The sequence below is a fragment of the Oncorhynchus masou genome, chromosome 19 (genome assembly GCF_036934945.1).
Source record: "Oncorhynchus masou masou isolate Uvic2021 chromosome 19, UVic_Omas_1.1, whole genome shotgun sequence".
NCBI classification, from domain to species: domain Eukaryota; kingdom Metazoa; phylum Chordata; class Actinopteri; order Salmoniformes; family Salmonidae; genus Oncorhynchus; species Oncorhynchus masou.
In genome coordinates, this window is record NC_088230.1 from 4,368,070 (window position 1) to 4,395,971 (window position 27,902).

General features: G+C 43.0%; 1 protein-coding gene across 1 annotated transcript in view; it reads left to right on the forward strand.

Annotated features, from left to right (window-relative positions):
• Positions 1-27,902, forward strand: part of mmut (methylmalonyl CoA mutase) — a 43,927-nt gene that overhangs the window by 13,502 nt on the left and 2,523 nt on the right. Inside the window, exons 9-13 of the mRNA XM_064924580.1 lie at positions 2,084-2,199; positions 7,132-7,263; positions 9,413-9,560; positions 10,531-10,582; positions 19,846-20,012. Of these exons, the coding sequence (XP_064780652.1) occupies positions 2,084-2,199; positions 7,132-7,263; positions 9,413-9,560; positions 10,531-10,582; positions 19,846-20,012 (615 nt within the window). The remainder of the gene's footprint in view (positions 1-2,083; positions 2,200-7,131; positions 7,264-9,412; positions 9,561-10,530; positions 10,583-19,845; positions 20,013-27,902) is intronic.

Here is a 27,902-nt window from a genome sequence, read left to right on the forward strand (position 1 = left end):
GATGTTTTGGGGCTGTTGCTGGAACCACACGGGGGGACCTAGTGAACCTTTTTGCAAATGCTTCTGTTGTTCAACGCCAAACCCACCACTGCAGTTCGTAGGCCAAAGAGCTCTATTTTCATTTCATTTGACCATAGCACTGGTTCCAATCCAAGTGCCAATGCTGTTTATCAAACTCCAGGCAGTGTGTCACAGATATTGAATATGAAGCATAGTTAAGTGTTTCCCGTGTGATCAAATGTCTTAATTAGTGCGTGTGCTACTCCGTACTCGAGACTCCGTATAGGTGAATCCTTAGTCTGACTGTGTTTAGGATCCAATGAATTTCTACGAAGGTTATTAGCTTGGCAAATGCAGTCTGAGTGGAAATCCATCCCTGTCTAGGTTGAGTTACCGGTAGTGATTTTCACTTATTAATCAGGAATTACTGCCTTCCTGACATCCTCCCATCCCCCCCTGATTCTCTGTTGTCCTAACCACACTCACAATCCCTGCTACTGGACAAGACTTCCGGTCAGTCAGGACAGGTCAATTAAGACAAACTCATTACCAAGTGACAAGCTGGGCTCAAACCCAGTCTGTCCTCAGCTGAACCTGAAATGAGCCTGCAAATGGAGAGAAGAGTTTATGAAATTGCCAATATCACTCTGGATGGAAACATTAGTGAAATGGCCCAATTCACCTACCAAAACGAATGTGCCGTTTTGTCACCACATCAACTCCCCATTTAATGTTATTGAATGTCCAAAATGGCTTGGTTGGCTGATGTTCAGTTTGAGGGATTGAAGACAACTTCCGCAATTATTCAAACCCTAATGACGTTTCTGGCTCCTCATTGTGCTACCAGGTCAAGGTGACACCTCTTGTGGGCTAAATAAGCAGTGGCATTGCCAGTTTTTGTAGTGACAATTAATCCCTCTATTTATCATGTAAATGGTTGTATTTTGTCATTGAAAATGCCATCGAACTAAGACCACACTCGGTCATAGTGTGTTGTACATTGTTGTCATTCTAATCATGTCAGGGCCACAACCCACAAGAGGTCACAAGAGGTCTCTTCACAGTCCGCAAGTCCAGAACAGACTATGGGAGGCGCACAGTACTACATAGAGCCATGACTACATGGAACTCTATTCCACAGTACTACATAGAGCCATGACTACATGGAACTCTATTCCACATCAAGTAACTGATGCAGCAGTACAATTAGACTTAAATAACAGATAAAAAAACACAGTGGGGACTGTGAAGCAACACAAACATAGGCACAAACACATGCATACGCACTATACATACACGTACACATGGATTTAGTAATGTAGATATGTGGTAGTGGTGGAGTAGAGGCCCGAGGGCACACAGTGTGTTGTGAAATCTGTGAATGAATTGTAATGTTTTTAAAATTGTATGAACTGCCTTCATTTTGCTGGACCCCAGGAAGAGTAGCTGCCTTGGCAGCAGCCTGTCTATTTAGTTTGGCTTTGGTTTGGCTTCTCATTCTTAAGCCCTAGTCTGGTCTGTATTCGCGTTGTCCAACTCCTCTGACTATTGTTGTCATGGCAATGCATGACAGTGGACAAACACAGCAGAGAACTAGGCTAAAGCACTTAACAGATATGGACCACCAGGCTGTGAGTAAGTGGCCATTTTCCTGTCCAGAACATGTGTGGTGCCAAACAATGTCCTTAAAATAATGTCTCGTTTGATGTAAAGTCCCTTGTTCTGACACATGGTTTCTACGAAAGCAAGGGTTCAAGACTGAGAGGTGGAGAAGCAAAGCAAAGGGATATCCTTGGACTGGGAACCAGGCCAACATTGGGTTGTGTTAAGGATGTTATACATCAATGTCAATATTAAGCAAAGCAAAACAAAATTCTGACCCCATTAAGGCACAACAGTCTATGGTCTCACTAAACCGCAATGTAGATGATGTCATTATATCAATACAATGAAAAGCCAATATAATTAGAACATATTAGGGTTCGCTGGAGATTCACTGTTGAGGCTTCACTAGGAGCTAAAAGGAATAAGTCAATTTAAGATATTGTTTTATGTGTACATCAAGTCTGTGAGTCTCCTGCAGGTGAGGGAGAGTCGTGATGCTGAGGTGGCGAAGAGGTGTCTGTCGGCCATAGAGGAGTGTGCTCGTACCAGGGAGGGGAACCTGCTGGGGCTGGCTGTGGAGGCTGCTAGAGCCAGGTGAGACACTATCCCCACTAGTCCTATGGTCAGCAACCCTGGGCTCATTGTCACTTTTGAAGGAAACTTTACTTCCTGTTGAGAGTTAGAATAGTAGAACACACAAGGTGCAGTTTTGAAATGTGTTTGTGCATCAGCAGTTTTCCTTTTGTTATGTCAGTCACTCAATTGCCACTCTAAATGTTTTTAGATTGGTAAATTAGTTGAGTCAGCTATCTGAACTTGTAGTAAGCATGGCGGAATTGCCGACCGGGCATGAAGGGCACGTGCCCACGGGCCCTGACCTCCAAGGAGCCCCCATTGACTTTGTTAGCCACTCTCACTCAGATATCATTGCAAAATGTGTACAATTTCACAAAATAAGCTTTAAAAATTCATCTTTAACCAACGGCAAAATGAGTAGAATTGCATGAACCAAAAACTAATCAAATCTTGCTTAGGCCCCATGACTGTGATACTGTATGTGGTTGTCTTTCCTCCTAGATTTAGTCTCGTTGAATGTAAGTCACTCTAAAATGTACCAAAATGTTATTACCCTTGAAGGAAATTTGTTTTGCACATACATGAAATTCTATTGATTGGCTATTCATTATACACAAAATGGGAACATGTCATGCCCAACAATAATACAAGCAATTCATCCAACTAGCTGAGGAAACTTAAATGAATCTACACAAGTAACAAAGGTCTTGTGAATGACCACATATCCCTCCCTACAAATACACTCTGTTGCATAACATGTATTTATTTCTTTCTAAGGAAACAATACACATTAATCAATATTACAATAATGCAACATCCATGTAAATGTGCTGGGGTTTAGCCAAAAGCTAATTTTCACCAGTCGTCCCTGGGCAGCCACTATACAAATACTCACTAAAACAATACAAAATACAAATACATTACGTCCAATGATATAACAACAACAACACTATCATCAACTGTCGTCTTACATATGAGGAACCACAGATAACTCAGGTGTACAGGTTTGGATTTGAGCCATGTTTTCAATTTAAATGTAAAAGTACAATAATCAGTGCAGCTTCCATGGGCATTGCATTCCAGTATATTGTAGCTCTAACAGAGAAGGCCGATTGACCGATTTTACTGTGTGGAAAAGGGACAACACAATCCCCTCTAGTTACTGCCCTTGTTACCCTGGAGGTGCTTTCCTTGAGCATGATATGCCAGCATAGGGGTGGAGGGGCAAGAGCATGCAGGATCTAAAAGACCAGGCTTGCATCTACATAAAGCTGTCCAGACTAAATAAATAATGTTTGTAAATGATATGACAGCGGTGGTAACTGTTTTGGCTTGTTATTAAAAATGTTAAGTGTTTGTTTGTAGAGTGATTCAATTGGTTTCAGACTAGTAGCTCCTGCTTGTGACCAGCATGTGAGGCAATATCTCAGCTGTGAGAAGATCATAGCGTGCATATATAGTTTGGCGTCCTCCAGAGGAAGGTAAGGTCTTATAAACCTGAAGTTGAATAATCCAAACTTGACCGTGTTAACCACCTTCTTCACATGTTTCTTAAATGTCAAGTTGGAGTCCAAAATGACGCCCAGATACCTGAAGTTAGACAACTTTCAGATTCTCTAAATTAACAAGAACCGCTGGTTGGGAACAATCAATGGAAGAAGTACATACAAACAGTCTTGTCGATTATTTAAATGCAGACATGCAGAAATACAGAATTAGTCATCCATTTAGAAATGTACCATAGCTTCAGTTAACTTGTTAACAACTAGTTGTTTATTTTTGAGTGTACATACAGAACTGTATCGTCTACATACATCTGCATGTTAACTTGTGGGCAAGCATGTGGGAGATCATTCATATAGATGGTAAACAGAAGGGGGCCTAATATTGAACCTTGTGGGACCCCAATGTTATTGTAAAGAGCGGCCAACTGAGTGTCCCCCAAACGCACCCTTTGACGTCAGATAGGAATACATCCAACAATGACTTCAGTGGACACATTAAGGGAGGATAGTTTGGATAGGAGGACCTCATGATTCACAGTATCAAAGGCCTTTTTAAGATCCAAAAAGACTGCAGCGACTTCACCACCTATGTCCAGTTTAGATTTAATGCACTCCAGAAAATAGTAATTGGCTGTTTCGGTAGAGTAGTTAGTTCTGAATCCAAATTGCATTAGATGTATGGAGTTGCCCTGAATGAGGTGATCAGTCCGATGATCAGCCACCCATCTTTCAGCTACTGTTGATAGCACTGGAAGAATGCTTATAGGTCGGTAATGTTCCACCGGTGTAGGGTCACCAGCACTTAAAATGGGTATCACTGCAGCAGACTTCCAAGCATTGGGGAAGAACCCATATTTGATCGACAGATTAACGAGATGTACAATAGGGGCAATCAGAGAATATGTTTGTCTCTTCAGGAATAAAGTGTCTTGACCAAAATACATATTTTGTTCTAGAGCTCCTGAAGAAGCGAATAATACTGTCCACTGCTGACGCTGACATTTCAAGAATTCTGAATATTGTTTTATTATTATCTATGGGATTGAGAACTGTGGTCTTGGTTGAAAATCTTTGATCAGTTCTCTGCCCTCGGAGTCTTGCATGAGAATTCCATTAACCTTTTAATTCAGGATGTTTTTTGGACTTTTCAGCTCCTCTCCCTGTTAGTTTGTTGAGATTTTCCCTAAATCACTTTGCATCACATGATTAAAACACTTCTGGTTTTAAAGTGATGTATGTGGTAAAGGAATGGCTAGAACAGGGACAGATGCCATTTTAACAGACCACATGACCATTCTATACAGCCAGACAGAAAAAGATGCTCAGTAGTGTAAACAATGATAACGAGGATGGCAACAGTAGTCCATTTTGGTTATAACTGCCTTTTAAAACGCCAAGGACAGTGTACATGAAACCACCCTGAAGAATAAACATACCAACAGAACACCGTGAGACTATTAGAAACACCAGTTGGTTTTGAAGCAACAGTATTACAGTATGTGGCTATGTAAAGGAATAGTCGTAGCACAATGTGCAGGAGTGTTTCAGCCATTGAAATCCTTGGGTGGGCCACCTATAATTTTATTACATTTTGAAAAATAGATTTTCGGGATGGAAAAAACGCATTCAGTGTAAAATTGTGGGTTGTGGCCTCTAAAATAAACTCCTAATAAGCGCCCTGCCACTCCCACCCTTTTTGATCCAGACCCCCTCCCCCCATATAATTTGTAGGTTTAGTGTAGTGTAGGCCTATGTGGCTATGTAAAGCAATAGCCACTGCACAATGTCTCGTTTAAGTAGGCTACTATGTGACCACACTGAAGATGAACTTGATTACACAAGTATGGCGTCCTGCAAGTGTAGCCACTGTAAAATTACAACTGCGACCTGGCCAAGATAGAGCAAAGCATTGCGACACAAACAACAACACAGAGTTACACATGGAATAACACAATAGGGGGAAAAGTCTATATACAGTGTGTGCAAATGGCGTGAGGAGGTAAGGCAATAAATAGGCCATAGGAGCAAGAAATTACAATTTAGCAAATTAACACAGGAGTGATAGATGTGCAGATGATGATGTGCAAGTAGAAATACTGGTGTGCAAAAGAGCAGAAAAGTACATTAAAAACAATGTGGGGATGAGGTAGGTAGATTGGATGGGCTATTTACAGATGGGCTATGTAACGCTGCAGCTTGCATTTAGTTTTACTAGCGTTTTAAGAGCAGTTGGAGGCCACAGAAGGAGTGTTGTATGGCATTGAAGCTTGCATGGAGGTTTGCTAACAGTGTCCAAAGAAGGGCCAGATGTATGTAGAATGGTGTTGTCTGCGTAGAGGTGAATCAGAGAATCACCTGCAGCAAGAGAGACATTGTTGATATATACAGAGAAAAGAGTCGGCCCGAGAATTTAACCCTGTGGTACCCCATGGAGACTGCCAGAGGTCTGTACAACAGGCCCTCCGATTTGACACACTGAACTCTGTCTGAGAAGTAGTTGGTGAACCAGGCGAGGCAGTCATTTGAGAAACCAAGGCTGTTGAGTCTGCCGATAAGAATACTGTGATTGACAGAGTAGAAAGCCTTGGCCAGGTCGATGTACAGTGCAGCTGTCTTCAATCTTTTATCGATGGCGGTTATGATATCATTTAGTACCTTGAGCGTGGCTGAGATGCACCCATGACCAGCTCGGAAATCAGATTGCACAGCGGAGATTGTACAGTGGGATTTGAAATGGTCGGTAATCTGTTTATTAACTTGACTTTTGGAGACTTTAGAAAGGCAGGATGGATATAGGTCTATAACTGTTTGGGTCTAGATTGTCACTCCCTTTGAAGAGGGGGATGACCGCGGCAGCTTTCCAATCTTTATGGATCTCGGGCAATCCGAAAGAGAGGTTGAATAGACTGGTAATAGGGTTTGCAGCAATGGCGGCAGATAATTTTCGAAAGAGAGGGTCCAGATTGTCTAGCCCAGCTGATTTGTACGGGTCCAGGTTTTACAACTCTTTCAGAACATCTGCTACCTGGATTTGGGTGAAGGAGAAGCTGGGGAGGCTCGGGCAAGTAGCTGCGAGGGGTGCGGAGCTGTTGGCGGGGGTTGGGGTAGCCAGGAGGAAAGCATGGCCAGCCGTAGAGAAATGCTTCTTGAAATTCTCAATTATCATGGATTTATTGGTGGTGACAGTGTTACCTATCCTCAGTGCAGTGGTTTGGGAAACACTGACATAAACAATCACCTAAGAAATACATAACAGCATTTTTCTTTGAACCCAAGACTCCCTGGCGATCAGTGCAATGCAGTTGTTACGGAATAGACAATCCTGATTTAAATGAATAAAGTAAGCTGAACTGCAGGGAATATTGAAGGAGAGCGTTGTGAAACCCTGCTGGTATATTTGATTAAAAGAGAAGTTTTTTGAGACATGTTGTTGTGCATTCCCCAGATGTTCTGTTGGGGAGATCACGGATGCCATGAAGGCTGTGTTTGGGGAACATAAAGCCAGCACCAGGATGGTGAGCGGAGCCTACCGCAGCGAGTTCGGTGAGCATGAGGAGATCTCCACAGCACACAACCGGTAAGAGCAGAAAGAAAATAGTACTTGATTCTCTGTTGTACTTAATGTTAGAATATCTTCTCTGCTCTGTTTTCAACCCCCTGAGACAGCACACTAGGGTTTGTAGCAATATTGAATAACACAAAACATATTGAAACATGGTTGGGTGATATCAGCTTTTGTCCTATCATGATTCTGCACTTATGGCAGAAGATGTTTTCGCCTCCTAGTGGCCAATAATAATATTAAAAAAGGGAGAGGAAAAACCCACTGCTAGCGACTTGCATGTTACGGGAGGGATGAGAAGAATTGGAACATTGACAAAAGATTAAGTGGATCCAAATATTTTCTAGTAGACTATTCTACTCTATTGGAGATGTGACACGAAAGAGATGTGTAGCCTAAGCCTGTCTGTGTGTCTGTGTGTGCCGAGGTGCGAGTGCCAAAGTCAACATCGGCTGACGGTTTGTTAATCATCATGGGCTGCAGAGCAAGGAACTCTTGCTGTTCCTTAGAACTGGATAATTATATACTGATTTGCATTTTTGCCTCATCCTCCTCTTATTAGGCCAGGGCTTACTAGGCGTTGTAGGTAGGTTGCACATTGTTAGAATAATATGGAAATAGGCCAATAGGCTATGCATCCTTTCTTGCATAAGCTTTGCTCAGCTGTAGCCTAGCCTAAGTTTTTTGACTTCTCATTGGATTTTTCCATCTTGGCATTGTTTGCTGAATTTCACTTTTTTGTGGCCTGAAATATTTGACTTTCAAAATAAAGCTGTGCCAAGTCATGTTCGTATCAAATTGAGAGAAAACCGAAAATGTGACTTTTAAAATAATAAATGTCCACTATAACAATTTACGTTCTTTTGGTCCTTGCCAAACACAAACATTTTCTGATCTAATATTTTGTGCTGCTTTGGTGAAACTCTTAGCTCTGTCTACATAGTTATCTTGCATTCTGTAAATGCAACATATTTATTGAAATAACTATATTCATATGTTATAGCCTTACTCGTAATGTCATCCATGCACTGCCCTGCTTTGCGGCAGTCAAGTTGAAATAGGTTAAGTATGGTTTGTCCCATCATGAGGTCGTCACCATCGACGATGGTTGTCAATCATCCTCGATAGATGATACTATCGTAATATCGCCCAACCATAACACACACACACACACTTGAAATAAGCACAGGGTCAACTGCAGTGCAGAACCATTTCAGGGTTAAATGCCTTGCTCAAGGGCAGAATGGCTGTGACACCAGCAACCTTCCACTTGCTCATCCTACTGTGTGCCTGTCCTGGGATTTGAACCAGTAACTCTACTCGTCTGCCTTTTCCTTCCCAGTAAGCTAACTGCCACCTCTTGACTCGATCTGATCGATCTGCAGACCAGTTCAGTTCCAGCAGGATTCATAGACGAAGCGTTTACTCTCATAGACCAGAGCCTAAATTCTCAAGGGACGCAGCATTCAGTCTGGCTTAACCAGGCTAGGTGGTTGTCCCCTTGGGAAGCCAAAGTGATTGGCATGCTTCTACACTTCAGCAATGCACGGAGAAGATGTTTGAAGGCCCTTATTGAACCTCCTATGTGATTGTTTGTGCTCAGAGTTTTCGACTTTCTCCCCCATCAAGTCACTATTGCTGTTGTATTGTAATTCCAGACACAACATTTAATTTGTGTAGAGCCTTTCAATAACTTTAATAATATTACACATTTCTGAACAGGGTTGTGGAGTTTAAGAAGAAAATCGAAGCTCTTTGTTGGCAAATACACCAATGCAATAATTTGCATTTATATAGTGCATTATTCAAAGCAAATGCAACTGACCTCATCAACCACCCATTTGTACAGTAGCATCCACCCATCTGAGCCATTTTATGCTAGACGTTCAACTACACATAAAGGTTGTGTTCATTAGAGCACACCATACCAAAGCATTTAGCAACGGAAAACAAAAATATGTTTATTTTTGGACAAGTTACGGCAGTCCTTCCTTGTTTCAGTTTGTTTTCTTCTGTTTGGTGTCTAATGAATACTACCCAGCCATCACTACAGTCCCTAATATGACCTCTCCTTCCCTGTCCTCTATTGAGTGTCCAAGGTGGTTGTGAACCATAAACACTTAATTATTAATAACTATTGATATGATTATTAATCTTCTCCCAGGGTGGTGGAATTTAAGAAGCATGAGGGCAGGAACCCTCGTCTGCTGGTGGCCAAGATGGGCCAGGACGGCCATGACAGGGGGGCAAAGGTCATCGCTACGGGGTTCGCTGACCTGGGATTTGACGTTGACATTGGACCGCTCTTCCAGGTAAGCTTAGTTGCTAGCTACTGGACTTGAAGAGAAACGATAGAGTATTTATTTCCCAAGTGTTCACAGTAAAGAATAACTCCACGACAGGGAGAGAAGATCAAGTGAGGCATGGATTCAAACAAACGCAGATAAACAACCGAGGTGATTTCTCTTCGAGCAGTTAGCAGCGAATGGGATCTCTGCGAACCTTTGTGAAATTGCCTTAAATTGCCTATGAATCTATTTCTATGCTTAGGTCGTTCATTTGCGTTGGGTTCAATCCCTGCCTCCGTGTTGTTTTAGTCACGCCTCAACTAATTCTTAAAAGGTCAAGGCAGTCATTCACATAAGCTATGCCAGGCATAGCACAATGATCACCGCACTAAGGAACGTGTGTGATAACAATGGGACTCTAATGCAGCAATTGTTAATGCTGCATGCAGACATACCACATCATATTCGTACTTGGAAAAAGCCCTATCTGCAGGTGGGTCATATCTTGGTCAATCGTCCTTTTAAACGATTAACGCTGAAATTTGTTTGTGTCTGTGAGTGTGAGTCCATCTGGTCTACTCAAGACCTATGGAAAGCCTATGGAACATTCCCTACTCAGGCATGGCGAACATCAAAGCTGCATACCGGCCAGTTCACTACGTTTCACCACTCTTCCCTCGTCATTCTCCTAGCGAGGATAGTTAGACAGACACTCCAGTCTTGTTAAAACGTCCCAGCCAATCCCTGAATCGGAAACATGAAATGCAATACTTTCATTCATCTGCTTGCCCTGCCCTCATATTTAGTCTCACATTGAAGTGTTTATCCATTTTATTTTCAGGACAACCAGTAGAAGATAACATTTGCCAAGTAGTTTACATTCATGAGTTTTATTGACATGTCAATAAAGAAACGAGGTCTGCCAAGCCAAAACCTGATTTAAAAAATACATATAATTCTAAGAATGCTCTAAGTACCTAAATTGTTTGCTCAGTGGGAAATGACTATCCAACTAGTCAGTGACAACTGTGTGGAGTTTGACAGCAGTTAAGTGAGCTGCAAACGTGGTTTGCCTAGCTAGCTACATGCCAAATGGATAGGCTACCCTCACGGTTCTGAAATGACATGATCAATTGAAGTTTTACAGATCATGAAAAGCATGCAGTTACTTGCTGTATAACTCTGACGATAGTGCATGTAGAATAATAAATAAAAAAATGTAGTTCTGACTCTGCTCTTCAAGGGCTGATGAGATGATAGAAACGGAACATAGTTGCCTATGGTTTAGTGGAGCTGGGGGTCTCCTTGCCCTCCAGCAGCCGAATCGAACACTGTACCGTATTGTGACGTTGTATTGATTCAAAACCTATAGAACATACACTTTCCATGACCAGGTGAATCCAGGTGAACAGTCTTATTAATGTCACTTGTTAAGGAGAGGAGACGGGTTAAAGCAGCATTTTTAAACCTTGAGACATGGATTGTGTATGTGTGCAATTCAGAGGGTGAACGGGCAAAGCGAAAGATTTAAGTGCCGTTGAACGGGGTGTGGTAGTAGATGCCAGGCGCACCGGTTCGTCTCGAGCTGCAACGCTGCTGGGTTTTTCACGCTCAACAGTTTCCCGTGTTTAGGGAACATTCAGTCTCACATACAGTCAGGTTCATAATTATTGGCACCCTTGATAAAGATGAGCCAAAAAGACTGCAAAATAAAAAATAGAAATACTGAGCTATATTGTATGCTCAAAAACATTGGGGAATTATATTGTTTTATACTAATACAATTGCTCAGATAGAGATTTTGTTAAACAAGTAATTATTTTTTTCAAAGACAGCGGTCAAATTTATTGGCACCCCTGTTTTAAATACTGTTGCACCCTCCCATTGCGGGGATAATGACACAGCCTTTTTCTAAAATGTTTTAGGAAATGAGAGAACTCGTTGGGAGGGATCTTCAAACCATTCCTCCATACAGAATTCTCCAGATCCTTGATATCCTTTGTCTGCTTTTATGGACTGCCCTCTTTAATTCAAACCACAGGTTTTCAATGGGGTTCACGTCCAAAGACTGAGATGGCCCTTGCAAAATGTTGCTTTGTGGTCAATTTACCGATATAGGCTGTGCTCCTTCAGGGCAGCTCACTGCTCAAGCAAAGTGTTAATATATAACATTACCTACAAGCTATACCAGTCCCCCAAAACAGCAGAACCATACGACAGAGATGTGTAGCTACGGCAGAAAGCACTGTTTAAATATTATTAAAGTCATTTTACCTGTGCAAGACTGTATACTATGTGTGAATATTAACCATAGTCTACAGTCTTGTAGCATGAGCTGTGCAATGTATGCCTTATATTTCTTGTATGACCCACCGCCGGGTACCCTCACTTGAGGCAAGATGAGCTGTCATCTTGGTATATGAGAATATTCTACTTCTCTAACTAGCAACTGTAAGCAGTACGAACCCAGACGCCCTGGAGACGCAGCGCTGGGTAATTTAGCTGAAACTACTTGATGGATCATCTGGTGGGTTTCTACATTATCTCCTTATTTCACAAGCAACCCTAAGCAATATGACCCAGCCAACCACCTGTAGCAATATGACCCAGCCAACCACCCTAAGCAATATGACCCAGCCAACCACCCTAAGCAATATGACCCAGCCAACCACCCTAAGCAATATGACCCAGCCAACCACCCTAAGCAATATGACCCAGCCAACCACCTGTAGCAATATGAAGCAATATGACCCAGCCAACCAACAATATGACCCAGCCAACCACCCTAAGCAATATGACCCAGCCAACCACCCTAAGCAATATACCCAGCAATATGACCCAGCCAACCACCCCTGTAGCAATATGACCCAGCCAACCACCTAAGCAATATGACCCAGCCAACCACCTGTAGCAATATGACCCAGCCAACCACCTGTAGCAATATGACCCAGCCAACCACCTGACCCAGCCAACCACCCTAGCAATATGACCCAGCCAACCACAATATGACCCAGCCAACCACCCTAAGCAATATGACCCAGCCAACCACCTGTAGCAATATGACCCAGCCAACCACCTGTAGCAATATGACCCAGCCAACCACCTAAGCAATATGACCCAGCCAACCACCCTAAGCAATATGACCCAGCCAACCACCTGTAGCAATATGACCCAGCCAACCACCTGTAGCAATATGACCCAGCCAACCAATATGACCCAGCCAACCACCTGTAGCAATATGACCCAGCCAACCACCTGTAGCAATATGACCCAGCCAATATGACCCAGCCAACCACCTAGCAATATGACCCAGCCAACCATAAGCAATATGACCCAGCCAACCACCCTAAGCAATATGACCCAGCCAACCACCCTAAGCAATATGACCCAGCCAACCACCCTAAGCAATATGACCCAGCCAACCACCTAGCAATATGACCCAGCAATATGACCCAGCCAACCACCTGTAGCAATATGACCCAGCCAACCACCTGCCAACCAGCAATATGACCCAGCCAACCACCTGTAGCAATATGACCCAGCCAACCACCCTGTAGCAATATGACCCAGCCAACCACCTGTAGCAATATGACCCAGCCAACCACCTGTAGCAATATGACCCAGCCAACCACCTGTAGCAATATGACCCAGCCAACCACCTGTAGCAATATGACCCAGCCAACCACCTGTAGCAATATGACCCAGCCAACCACCTAGCAATATGACCCAGCCAACCACCCTAAGCAATATGACCCAGCCAACCACCTGTAGCAATATGACCCAGCCAACCACCTGTAGCAATATGACCCAGCCAACCACCTGTAGCAATATGACCCAGCCAACCACCTGTAGCAATATGACCCAGCCAACCACCTGTAGCAATATGACCCAGCCAACCACCTGTAGCAATATGACCCAGCCAACCACCCAATATGAAGCAAATATGACCCAGCCAACCACCTGTAGCAATATGACCCAGCCAACCACCTGTAGCAATATGACCCAGCCAACCACCTGTAGCAATATGACCCAGCCAACCACCTGTAGCAATATGACCCAGCCAACCACCTGCAGCAATACGACCCAGCCAACCACCCAACCACCCTAAGCAATATGACCCAGCAGCAATAGCAATATGACCCAGCCAACCACCTGCAGCAATATGACCCAGCCAACCACCTGTAGCAATGACCCAGCCAACCACCCTAAGCAATATGACCCAGCCAACCACCTGTAGCAATATGACCCAGCCAACCACCTGTAGCAATACGACCCAGCCAACCACCTGTAGCAATATGACCCAGCCAACCACCTGTAGCAATACGACCCAGCCAACCACCACCTGTAGCAATATGACCCAGCCAACCACCTGTAGCAATATGACCCAGCCAACCACCTGTAGCAATATGACCCAGCCAACCACCTGTAGCAATATGACCCAGCCAACCACCTGTAGCAATATGACCCAGCCAACCACCTGTAGCAATATGACCCAGCCAACCACCTGACCCAGTAGCAATATGACCCAGCCAACCACCTTTAGCAATATGACCCAGCCAACCACCTGTAGCAATATGACCCAGCCAACCACCCTGATCAATATGACCCAGCCAACCACCCTAAGCAATCAATATGACCCAGCCAACCACCTGTAGCAATATGACCCAGACCCTAAGCAATATGACCCAGCCAACCACCCTAAGCAATATGACCCAGCCAACCACCCTGATCAATATGACCCAGCCAACCACCTGTATGACCCAGCCAACCACCTAAGCAATGACCCAGCCAACCACCTGTAGCAATATGACCCAGCCAACCACCTGTAGCAATATGACCCAGCCAACCACCCTGTAGCAATATGACCCAGCCAACCACCTGCAGCAATATGACCCAGCCAATATGACCAGCCAACCACCAGCAGCAATACGACCCAGCCAACCACCTGTAGCAATATGACCCAGCCAAATATCTTCATGTCTTACATACTACTTCTATCATGTGTTTTAAGGCTGCAACTCTTATGCAATGGTGACTGCTAGCACATTTTAGGTGTGAGCTGATATTCTTTGCTTCGTTATGTATACACGGTATTGCATATGGCATGGCTGCCGATTTATCACATTTGTAGGAGCATGTGCATGGTTAGGCTCAGTAGCTTAATTCTTGCTGACCAGGGGTGAAAGTAAGGCGGTCTGGTACTGCATCCCGACAAAATAAATAGTGGGGGTACGCCGTACCGGTAAAACATGAGCCTGTCACAATAATTAAAACAAACATGTAAACTGTAGGCTATTTCACAATTATTTATCATTACCGCATGTCAGAGGCATGAAACATGTGCGAATGGACTTGAAAACGGTTGGTATAGTCGACAATCCAAAATGCCAAGGCAGAGATAAGTGGCCGACCACTAAGAGACCCAGCCAACAGCAGTGAACTCAAAAAAAATTCTGGCCTAATGACAATCACCAAATGCTATTCCACGTTTTGGTGTTTTGTGTTAAGAGGTCTCTTTTCATTCACCATACAGACAGTTTAGAGGCTGGAAATACAGTAGGTTGCGACTGGTTGAATGTGCGCACGTAGGCTAGTAAAGGAGCCCTTTGAAGTGATTGTTTGACAATCAGATAAAAACATAACTGGTTGTGTTTATGCCCCAATTAAAGGTAATACATTTTAAAAGTTAAATGACAAATCTTTACGACTAGTCCTATTGAATTAAAAGGGGTTCTATATGGAATTCTATGATTGGGCCCATACCTGGAAGAAATTACATCTACTTTCATCCCTGATGATGACTAGAATGACACGATCACTACAATTAGCATACAATACAATAGCATACGATAAACTAAGAATAGAGTCAGTAAACTGTCACTAGAATAATAATACTACTGGAACACGAAGATAGACGGACACGGACTACTACCTATGTCAAATGTATGACACATGATTAGAAATGGCTTGAATTTGAACCTACTGCTGCAAGATAAGCATGAAGTAAATGTAACTACGTTGACTGAAATGATACCGTCAAATGTATACTAGTCTGACTCATGCTACAGTATGCACTAATGAGCTAGCAGATACTCTGATTTTGCTCAGAGCAGAAAAGCAGTAAGTGTCGAAATACTAGTGCACTAATCTAGACCAGTCTCAAATTAAGAGAATGCATTTCTAGCTTAAACTGTGTAAGAAAATAGGGTTCCAAAGAATAATATTGTCCGAAATCATTTGTACAATATTTACAGTGTGACTGCGGACGCAAGTCACATGAACTAATGTGACTGGGATGACCCATAAAATGTCAGCTATCACTGATAGAGTGCCTTGCCGTGGTCTCGTGAGCTGCGCGACACAGTGATGGCTACTATCAATATTGATGCTGCACTAAACTAATCACACTGATAAGCACCATCTCCTGCTCATGATAAGAAAACATGGCTACTCCCTCACTGTATATCGATGCATAGCCTGTATAGCTAGCTTAGCATAGGCTACTCCCTCACTATAAATCGATGCATAGCCTGTATAGCTAGCTTAGCATAGGCTACTCCCTCACTGTATATCGATGCATAGCCTGTATAGCTAGCTTAGCATAGGCTACTTCCTCCTTGTATGGATAAGGGGTGATTCTCCATGATGGGGTGTGTGTTACCGAGCTGGCATTGTGAGCAAACAGTAGGCTATACAATAGGCTACTCGCAAGGCTAATTCTACTTAGCTAGCTAGTTTGTAGCCGGCTATTTACTGACAACCTTAGAGCAGCAACATGGTTGATCCTCTCAATCAGCAGTAACTCCTGTCCTTATTGTTTCTTCATTCACTGACACATCCCAACACCTCCACCCACAAACACCCACAAACACCAACAGACCACAACATTCACTACCACACTCACATAGCCCACACCACAACACCTCCACCCACACACACCCACAAACACCAACAGACCACAACATTCACTACCACACTCACATAGCCCACACCACAACATCTCCACCCACAAACCACAACATTCACTACCACACTCACATAGCCCACACCACAACATCTCCACAAACCACAACATTCACTACCACACTCACATAGCCCACACCACAACATCTCCACCCACAAACCACAACATTCACTACCACACTCACATAGCCCACACCACAACACCTCCACCCACCCACACACACACACCCACAAACACCAACAGACCACAACATTCACTACCACACTGACATAACCCACAACACCTCCACCCACACACACCTGTAGACCTCAATATTCAATATCCACCAAAAAGCTGCATACATCCAACTCTCAACCTCCTCGCATTGACACACATTCAACTCCACCCACACACAGCCACGAACACATACAGTACCCAACCCTTCCCCCTCCTCACACTGACACCCATACACAGCCACGAACACATACAGCGCCCAACCCTTCCCCCTCCTCACACTGACACCCACACACAGCCACGAACACATACAGCGCCCAACCCTTCCCCCTCCTCACACTGACACCCACACACAGCCACGAGAACCTACAAGGTTTACCGCAGCCATGGATGCAAAAATGTATGAAATGCTCAGCCTGCAAAGACATTAGGTCCAGATTCAGCAAGACAGGAACTCTCTCTCTGAAGAGTTCACTGCTGATATGCAGCGTATTACTGAGCAGTGACTGTTAATTGAAGTAAATCTGTTTTTGAATGAACAGTGATTGTAATTGAAGTAAATTAGTTTTGGAATAAGCAGTTATTATTATCTAAGTAAATCAAATCAGTTTTTTATAATGGTTCTCAATGGTATAGTCAATGGAATAGATTTTTTGGAATGTTTTGTGTTATTTATGTATGCAATCTAATAAACAAATATTTAGCTTTTCCTTGTTAGTCTTTTTGTTCTCTCTGCAAACTGAAGTTCCTTCTGGAAAAATAAAGTTATTCTATTGCATTCTATGTCATCGTCTCAATCATTGAAAATGCTGTTTCTTAAAAAATGGACACAGAACAATTTTCTCCATTGTGCAACAATAAGTATTACATTTTTTTTTTTTTTTAGAGCAGGCGCATTATGTTGTCCCTCTTCTGGACAGCCTGGTTACGTGGGGCCACTCTATTGTCTGCAGGATCAGGGACTCGCTCGATGTTATGTGACACAACATGGTCCTCATCCAAGTCCTCTGTGATGCCTTCATGGATGAGGACCATGTTGTGGAGGACACAGGGCACTGGCGATGGTGAAGCCAACTAGCTCTTCTCCAGCAGCAGCATTCCAGAGGTTGGAGTCTCCTCCATTAGCATTTTAACAGCCCAAAGGACGTCTGTGGATCTGGTTAAATCTTTTGTGCTTGTCCAATAGGTGACTATTGTCCTTGAATGGGACAATAAGATCCAGGCTTATGGGATAGACAGACTACCCCCATGAGGTGGTACTGCTCTGGCAAAGGGTAGGCATCGAGGTGAGCCTTAGGGTTGCTGGTTCTGTACACTCGTGCATCATGCACAGAACCAGCATGGCCCGCGTAGACATGCGTGAAACAAACTTTGCTGTCGCACACAGCTTGCAGCTGGAACCTGGGTTGACCTTTCTGGTTCATGTAGGCGACCCGGTGTTCGGAGAGCCCCCTGATGGGAATGTGGATTGGATTTTGTCACCTTTAATGTTTTGTCCTTCACTACTGTAAGCCAGAGGCAATTAGCAACGATACTATTGTGTATTGTTCATTATAGGCTTACTATTCACAATGTAGGCTACATTGTATTTTTACATTTGAATTATTTGCTCTAATGGGGCCATAAATAATATACTTTAACCTACATAAATAACATTTGGTTGATTATAAAGGACTTATGTCTGGCTGGTTGACTGTACACCCCACCCACCTAGCTGTCTAGTTGGTCAACTAACTCGGCGGCTGGGTGTGCATGAGCCTGTCACAATAATTAAAACAAACCAGTAAACCTGTAGGCTCCTTTACATGATAGATAGATGACTAGCTACTGTTAAGGGTTGCGTCCAAAGTCGGATCTGGTATCAGGATAAATATGACATTGAGTCACCGATTGTATTTTATGTACTTTTTATTAGCTAAGCAATAAGTGGTAAATGCAATTGTCGTATATGAACGGGCTCTCTGTCACACCTTGAAGTGGCAAACAGAGAACTGACTTGTTCCTGACAAAGATATTATAACAGCCAAACCCTAAACTCTGACAGAAGTAGTTCCTGCTTCCGTGCCGGCCTGTCATGATGAGTAGAGACCGGGCGTACAATTAGCAACAATCACCCAGCCTATCATTGATTGTTGGCTAAGACAGGCTGGTCCCAGCCTCCGGGCGCTTCAGCTGTCAGTCGTTGTAGTTGTGTAGAATATCTATGCGCCCATGCTCGATACAGTTATCACGCACCTGGCTCCTATTATCTAACAAAAGACCGTTTGTTCCCTACACTACGCTCTGTATGTGTCCGTTTTTATGTTATTCTGTATTTTTCCATCACGAGAAAGGCCCATGGCCCTGAAACTGTTAACAATGTCTCAAGTCAGCTATGTTGCATAACACATACACCCACACAAGCCAACAGCAAATAATATTCCATCGCATATGATATGGTAACGGGCTATAGTGTATAACACAGAACCTCACACTACATCATTGGGATTTTAGTGACACTTTATTTAGGCTACTTTGACCAAAACACAGGCCGTCTAGACATCCAAATGACCAAAAGGTTTTTGGGGTTCAACCGAAAATGACACAGAAGGGCGAAGTCGTTGTAGCAAGGGACGACTTCCTCCACATAACCCTTGACTCTTCACCCACTAAAATCTGTAGCCACTCCATGAAATCGGGACCAGGATCTAAAAAGTCAAAAAGTCACAGGTAAAACCAACATTTTACGTGGTCATTACATCATGTTATCAGCAAGAGTAGCTAAAACTAACATAATGGAATGTTTGTGTTTAAAAAACAAAAGGTCAACAAACTTTGTTTGAAACAAACACAGTTCGCCACACGCGTTCGCTAATATATTGCTTGTTGAACGTGCCTTTGGGTAGTCTCAGCCTTAAAATATAACACATGATTTAGAAGTAATAAATCAGATCTTATTGAGACGTACAGTATAGGAGGACCACTATATAGACTTTCCACATCATTGGCAGTGGTTCGACTACTAACGTGATGATGATTACTGTTTTTTCATACTACTTTGTTTCCTCCTCTATAGACCTACCCCTGGAGGTGGCCCAGCAGGCGTGATGATGACTACTGTTTTTTCATGCTACTTTGTTTCTTCCTCTATAGACCCCCTGGAGGTGGCCCAGCAGGCGGTAGATGCAGACGTCCACTGTGTTGGGGTCAGCACGCTGGCCGCAGGACACAAGACCCTGGTCCCAGAGCTTATCAAGGAGCTTCGCAACCTCAACCGCCCTGACATCCTGGTCATCTGTGGAGGGGTCATCCCACCTCAGGTAACCTGTGACCCCTAACCCAACCACCCTGACATCCTGGTCATCTGTGGAGGGGTCATCCCACCTCAGGTAACCTGTGACCCCTAACCCAACCACCCTGACATCCTGGTCATCTGTGGAGGGGTCATCCCACCTCAGGTAACCTGTGACCCCTAACCCAACCACCCTGACATCCTGGTCATCTGTGGAGGGGTCATCCCACCTCAGGTAACCTGTGACCCCTAACCCAACCACCCTGACATCCTGGTCATCTGTGGAGGGGTCATCCAACCTCAGGTAACCTGTGACCCCTAACCCAACCACCCTGACATCCTGGTCATCTGTGGAGGGTCATCCCACCTCAGGTAACCTGTGACCCCTAACCCAACCACCCTGACATCCTGGTCATCTGTGGAGGGGTCATCCCACCTCAGGTAACCTGTGACCCCTAACCCAACCACCCTGACATCCTGGTCATCTGTGGAGGGGTCATCCCACCTCAGGTAACCTGTGACCCCTAACCCAACCACCCTGACATCCTGGTCATCTGTGGAGGGGTCATCCCACCTCAGGTAACCTGTGACCCCTAACCCAACCACCCTGACATCCTGGTCATCTGTGGGGGGTCATCCCACCTCAGGTAACCTGTGACCCCTAACCCAACCACCCTGACATCCTGGTCATCTGTGGAGGGGTCATCCCACCTCAGGTAACCTGTGACCCCTAACCCAACCACCCTGACATCCTGGTCATCTGTGGAGGGGTCATCCCACCTCAGGTAACCTGTGACCCCTAACCCAACCACCCTGACATCCTGGTCATCTGTGGAGGGGTCATCCCACCTCAGGTAACCTGTGACCCCTAACCCAACCACCCTGACATCCTGGTCATCTGTGGAGGGGTCATCCCACCTCAGGTAACCTGTGACCCCTAACCCAACCACCCTGACATCCTGGTCATCTGTGGAGGGGTCATCCCACCTCAGGTAACCTGTGACCCCTAACCCAACCACCCTGACATCCTGGTCATCTGTGGAGGGGTCATCCCACCTCAGGTAACCTGTGACCCCTAACCCAACCACCCTGACATCCTGGTCATCTGTGGAGGGGTCATCCAACCTCATGTACACTGTAACCTTTGACTTGTAGGGAGATGAACCCCGAGCATGTCCTGAGTCTCTGTCAGTCTTTCTCTTTCTGATACCAAATAATGATCTCCCTCTCCAAGGTTACTCACTCAAGCTCTCATAAATAAAACAATTTAAAAAAACGGCAAGAAATATACATATACAGAATATACATCGATCCAACTCTTTCCCTCCATCTGCAGAATACTAAACAATAATAGTGTAAAAGACACCATCACGAGCTGCCAGCAGTTTCTCTCATCAAATAGGAAAATAAAGAAGACCAGTTTAGTCTCTCTGCTTGACCAAACAGTAGAATAACCCATAGCCTGCTTGGTTAAACACGACAGATCACTCTGTTCTTAGAGTCCCAGGACGGTGTACAGCCATCTTGTGGAGAGTAACAAAGAGACTAAAGACAGACGAGATTACGTTTGTCCACGACCTGCGGTCTCACAGTGGTGAACCATCGACAATATTAGAACACGAAGGCCAGTGTTACAAAACCGATTTAACTAGCCTGCTAATATGTATTCTCGCTAAGTCTAGGGGTCCAAGGCCTAGTTACCTGGTCTGTAACCTGATTTAAAGTTGTGCATTTATGTGAGAAATCTGTGTATGAGGACTGTGTTGTATGTACATGTGCCCAAGAGACGGCAAACTTAGCGGGATCCAGGGCCAGCTCCGTCCTGCCTCCCTTAGGTCGGCTACCCAGATTTATTGTTTGTTGTTCAAAAGGGTGACCAAAACACACACAGAGAGTGGTGCACACATGGAACCTATGAGATGGTTTAATTACTCTAGGCCTGAAGAGTGAGAGAACATTGAGTTAGTTGAGGTAAACACAATCAGGCTGCCTGATGACTATTTCTGATTACCATCTTAATAATATACACACAAATGTGTGTGCTTGTGTCTTGGTAGTTTAACAAATCGGTTGCCTTCTGCAGGAGACCAATGGATGCCATTATAGTGCACTGTGGGATGGAGGTGTCGCTCGGAGTGGGTGTGAATTGGAAAAGTCAAAGCAGTGCAAATAGGAATTGACATCAAAATCCATAGCTCTGCCATTTGATACCTGGATACACACACACACACACACCTAGCAATAGCTACTGGTGTCCTGTGAGAGAGATGAAACCATTTAGTTTATGTATTCAGAGAGACGTCTCATTTATGAAACCATGTTTCTGTGTTCACACAAATAGACATTAGCCGATTTATAGAGCCAACAACAACAAACATAAAACAGCCAGGATCAGAGGCCCATGTTGAACACACAAGATTGTATCATAACGAATACAATACCATGAGGACTGCCGCTAACATTCCTAGACGTGACGTGATTGCGTCGCCTTGTCCTCTGTCCTTTATGTATAGATAGTGGTATTCATAGTGAATATTTTATTCATAAAGAGCTTTTCTTCAGCTTCGACACTATGCTACAGTATAATAGCTCTGCTATATAGATATCAAAATATTCAGGTTTCTCAGAATGCATTCACACCAGTGGTGGTTAGTGCTATTAGAGATTAGGGATGGTGATTTGATAGGTGTACGCTACTACATGATACTCAAATTTGCCTTATACCCATAATGAGGTTGCTACAACCTAGCCTAGAAATTAACATTTGTAATATAGGTGCACAGGTCTAGAGACAAATTGTGGTAATCAAAGTGAAAGACAGTGACACTTTCAATATCGCCTTGCCCACTCTTGCCTGCATCTATCTCATCTGGGGTGAAATCATTAGTCCAAACAGTTGCAAACTGCTTTGCAACTAAAACAAGAGTTTTTATTGGACAAATTCAGGTAGGTCCCTCGTTGTTTCATTCCGTTTTCTTCAGTTTTGTAACAGAATCGGTGGACTGAATAAATCCCTGATCACCTGCACACACAGTTCACTTTCATAGGAGCCACATAAAGCATCATCACTTTACTCGTTGTATAATTCCTTCTATCATCTACGTGCTCTCCTCCTCTTACATTTTCCCTTTGCTTGTGGACTTCAGTGCACAACACAACAGGTGTCTGTTACCAGGCGCAAAAACCTCCAAGCCAAACCTTCATACCATAACCCCTCACCACTACACAGCCTGCATTGTTGTCACCATATTAACATTATGTCAACAAACTAAAATGAACACGTTGTAAACCCACAATCCAAAACTAAAATCACACAGTACAGTGTACAGCAACCCACAATACATTCATAAAACCACTTACCTTGACTTGGAACAGATGAAGGGAAGCCAGGAAGCTAACATAAATAGCATTCCTACTGTTTGAGAGGTTGTTGAGAACATTGCTCTGTTGCAGAGACTAACAGCTTCCATTCAGGATTTCTACTAGATGTTGGAACAAGAGCTTGCTTCCATTCAAGCTTGCTTCCATTCAAGAGTGAGGTCGGGCACTGATGTTGGGCGATGAGGCCTGGCTCACAGTTGGCGTTTCAATTCATCCCAAAGGTGTTCGATGGGTTTGAGGTCAGGGCTCTGTGCAGGCCAGTCAAGTTCTTCCACACCGATCTTGACAAACCATTTCTTTATGGACCTCGTTTTGTGCAGGGGGGCATTATCATGCTGAAACAGGAACCGGGCTTCCCCAAACTGTTGCCACAAAGTTGGAAACACAGAATCGTCTCGAATATCATTGTATGCTATAGCGTTTAGATGTCCCTTCACTGGATCTAAGGGGTCTAGCCCGAACCATGAAAACCAGCCCCAGACAATTATTCCTCCTCCTCCAAACTTTACATTTGGTACTATGCATTTGGGCAGGTAGTGTTCTCCTGGTATCCGCCAAACCCAGATTCGTCCATCGGACTGGCAGATGGTAACGCGTGATTCAATACTCCAATACTTCAATACTCTTTGCTTGACATCATGGGAAAATCTAAAGAAATCAGCCAAGACCTCAGAAAACAATTGTAGACCACCACAAGTCTGTTTCATCCTTGGGAGCAATTTTGAAGATACTGTTCCTCATCTGTAAAACAGTTGAATAATATAAACAATATGGGACCACGCAGCCATCTAAACAGCTCAGGAAGGAGACGCGTGGGTACTAAAGAGCAATCCTGTGACCAAATGACCAGTGTTACAAAATGAACATACTTTGGTGAGAAAACTAATCAATCTAAGAACAAAAGCAAAGGACCTTGTAAAGATGCTAACTAAGGACAAAAGTATCTATAGCCACAGTAAAACTGAGTCCTATATCTGAATAACCTAAGGCCCCAGCAAGGAAAAAGCCAATGCTCCAAAACTTCCATTGGGGCCAACTATGGGTGGATTAAATGGGGACAAAGATTGTACTTTTGGAGAAATGAAGTGTCTGATGAAACAAAAATAGAACTCTTTGGCCATAATGACCATTGTTATGTTTTTTTCATATAAGTTTTTTTGAATCGGGGTGGCAGCATCATGTGGGCACAGACATTATGACAAAAGGAAGGACTAGTGCACTTCACAAAATAGATGGCATCATGAGGCAGGAAAAGTCTGTGGATATATTGACCAACATTTACATTAGTCAGGAAGTTAATGCTTGTGTCACATGGGTCTTCCAAATGGACAATGACCCCAAGCATACTTCCAAAATTTAAATCTCTAGGACCAAAACTGAACCGGATGTCTTAAGAAACTACAAAACAAACCCCAGAGAAGGCATCCCCACACTGAAATCGAGAACTTAATGGCTGGACACTGAAACTTGTGTTTCGAGTGAAGAAGATGAAAACTACACAGGAACATTCACCCAGTTTATTGTGGGAAGTTTTGGAATTAACCTCGAAATTTGAACCCCAGGTTAAACTATTTAAATATCCATCCTAAAGAATACTAATTGAGTGTATGTAAACTTCTGTCCGACATATCATTATAACAGAGCTACTATTGTTCTGACATTTGACTTTTTAAAATAAACTTTGGTGAATTAAGTGACCTAAGACAGGATCAAGTGTTTTACAAGGATTAAAGACTGGAATTGTAACACAGTATGTAAGTCGGAGTTTACTATACACTTAGGTTATGCAATTATTTTAAAACTGGTTTTTCAACCACTCCACAAATTTCTTGTTAACAAACCATAGTTTTGGCAAGTCTGTTAGGACATCTGTTTTGTTTGCATGACACAAGTGATTTTTCCAGTTAATTGTTTACAGACAATTAAGTCACTTATAATTCACTGATTCATAATTTATGTAGGGTCAGAAGTTTACATACACTGTTGACTACCATTCACAATCTTGAAAATTCCAAAAAGAATGTAATGACTTGAACTTCTGATAGAGCTAATTGACATCTTTATCATTCAATTGGAGGTATACCTGTGGATGTATTTCCAAGGCCTACCTTAATTAACTTATGTGTAATTTAATTGCTTACATCATGGGAAAATCTAAAAAATCAGCCAAGACCTCAGAAAACAATTGTAGACCACCACAAGTCTGTTTCATCCTTGGGAGCAATTTCCAAACGCCTGAAGACACCAATCAGCAACGGGTTCATCTGTACAAACAGTGTCCGCATAGTATAAACACCAGGGACCATGCAGCCATCATACCGCTACAGGAAGGAGACCCTGTTCTCCTAGAGATGAACATACTTTGGTGAGAAAAGTGCAAATCAATCTAGTGAACAGCAGCAAAGTTTTTGTAAAGATGCTGGAGGAAACCTTCTTACTAAAAGTATCTATAGCCACAGTAAAACGAGGCCTATATCGACATAACTTGAAAGGCACTTCATCCTCATTCCCGCTCAGCAAGGAAAAAGCCAATGCTCCAAAACTTCCATAAAAAAGCCAGATTATGGGTGGCAACTGCACATGGGGACAAAGATTGTACTTTTTGGAGAAATGTCCTCTGGTCTGATGAAACAAAAATAGAACTCTTTGGCCATAATGACCATTGTTATGTTTGGAAAATAGGGGGAGAATTTAAGCACACCATCCCAACCGTGAAGGACGAGGGGTGGCAGCATCATGTTGTGGGGGTGCTTTGCTGCTTTAGGAAGGACTAGTGCACTTCACAAAATAGATGGCATCATGAGGAAGGAAAAGTCTGTGGATATATTGAAGCAACATCTCAAGACATTAGTCAGGAAGTTAAAGCTTGGTCACATGGGTCTTCCAAATGGACAATGACCCCAAGCATACTTCAAAGTTGTGGCAAACTGTCTTAAGGACAACAAAGTTAGGTACCCTATAGAAAATTTGTGGGCAGAACTGAAAAAGCGTGTGCGAGCAAGGAATGGGTATAAATTTACCAAAATTCACCCAATTTATTGTGGGAAGTTTGTGGAAGGCTACAATTCCATTTAAAATGTTTGACCCAAGTTAAACTATTTAAAGAAATGCTAACAAATACTAATTGAGTGTATGTAAACTTCTGACCCACATAAATCATTCTCTCTACTATTGTTCTGACATTTCACATTTTTAAAATAAAGTGTGCTGATCTTAAGTGACCTAAGACAGGGAATGTTTTTTACCAGGATTAAATGTCTGGAATTGTAAGGTGTATGTAAACTTCCGACTTCAACTGTACACACGTAAATATGTACTATGCAATTATTTTGAATGAGTGGTTGGTTGTGCTCATGTGCAAAGTATTCCCATCTTTATCTGCCAAGCTGACTATGGGTTTAGTCCACTAGGGACTTTTCTTTTACATTATGTAGTAATCAATGTGTAAACTATTCTGTTTGTGTGTTATGTAATTCTGTGTGATTAGTTAGTTAGTTAGTAAATAAATAATTAAGTCAATTTGTATATCGCTGATTCATAATTTATGCTAGTGCAGACATCCAAGGATTTTGCGACATTCAGAATGAGACTGATAGAAGGTAAATAAGAATTAATGACGTGACTGTGACTGTAAGAGATATTTATATCTTTAGAGTTTCATCGGGAGCTGTATGTAACTCTAGGACTATTTTCCGTGGTGCCCCAGATTACTACTTAATTAATTCTTACATGAGTAATTTAAGGACGTAATAGTTTTAACGTGGTATGTAATTATTTGATAAAATAACAGTCAATCACATTAAAAACTAACAGTGAAAGACACAACACCATTCTCCTGCTAATGTTTGTCTATGGAGTTTGCATGACTGTGTGCTGATTTTATACACCAATCAGCTGGGTGTGGCTAAAATAAGCTGAATCCACTAATTTACCAAGGGTGTGTGCATACTTTTGTATATAAGTTTAGCTGTCCTCTGGCTACGACAATGGTGCTACCCTGTTGGGGCTACTGTTGACTTTCATTTCAAAACTCCTGTGTTTTTAATCAGTGAATATATTTAGTTTTTTTATTCACTGAGTAGAATGGTGTTTCCCCCTTCTTCCTATGAAGATCATCTGCTGACTCACACGTTGGTTAACTCCGCTGGTATTAAGAAGATAATGGTTCTAGTAAAGTTTTTTGTTGTCTCTGCATGTTCTGTTAAAAAATATAAATGCACTTCATCCTCATTCCATTTTGGTCTGAGAATGTGTTAGTGTAATTTAATTATGCCAATGTTCTTTCATCAAGGAAAGCCCTTAATCTATTTTATGAGAATTTTAAGATTTCTTGTTTGCATAAAATAGAGCAGACCAGAGTTCCTGTACCAGAGTGGGTGTGTGCTGTATCTTTTACAGTATATAACTCCATGCTGTATGTTTCTCTACAGGACTATGAGTTCCTGTACCAGAGTGGTGTGTGCTGTATCTTTTACAGTATATAACTCCATGCTGTATGTTTCTCTACAGGACTATGAGTTCCTGTACCAGAGTGGTG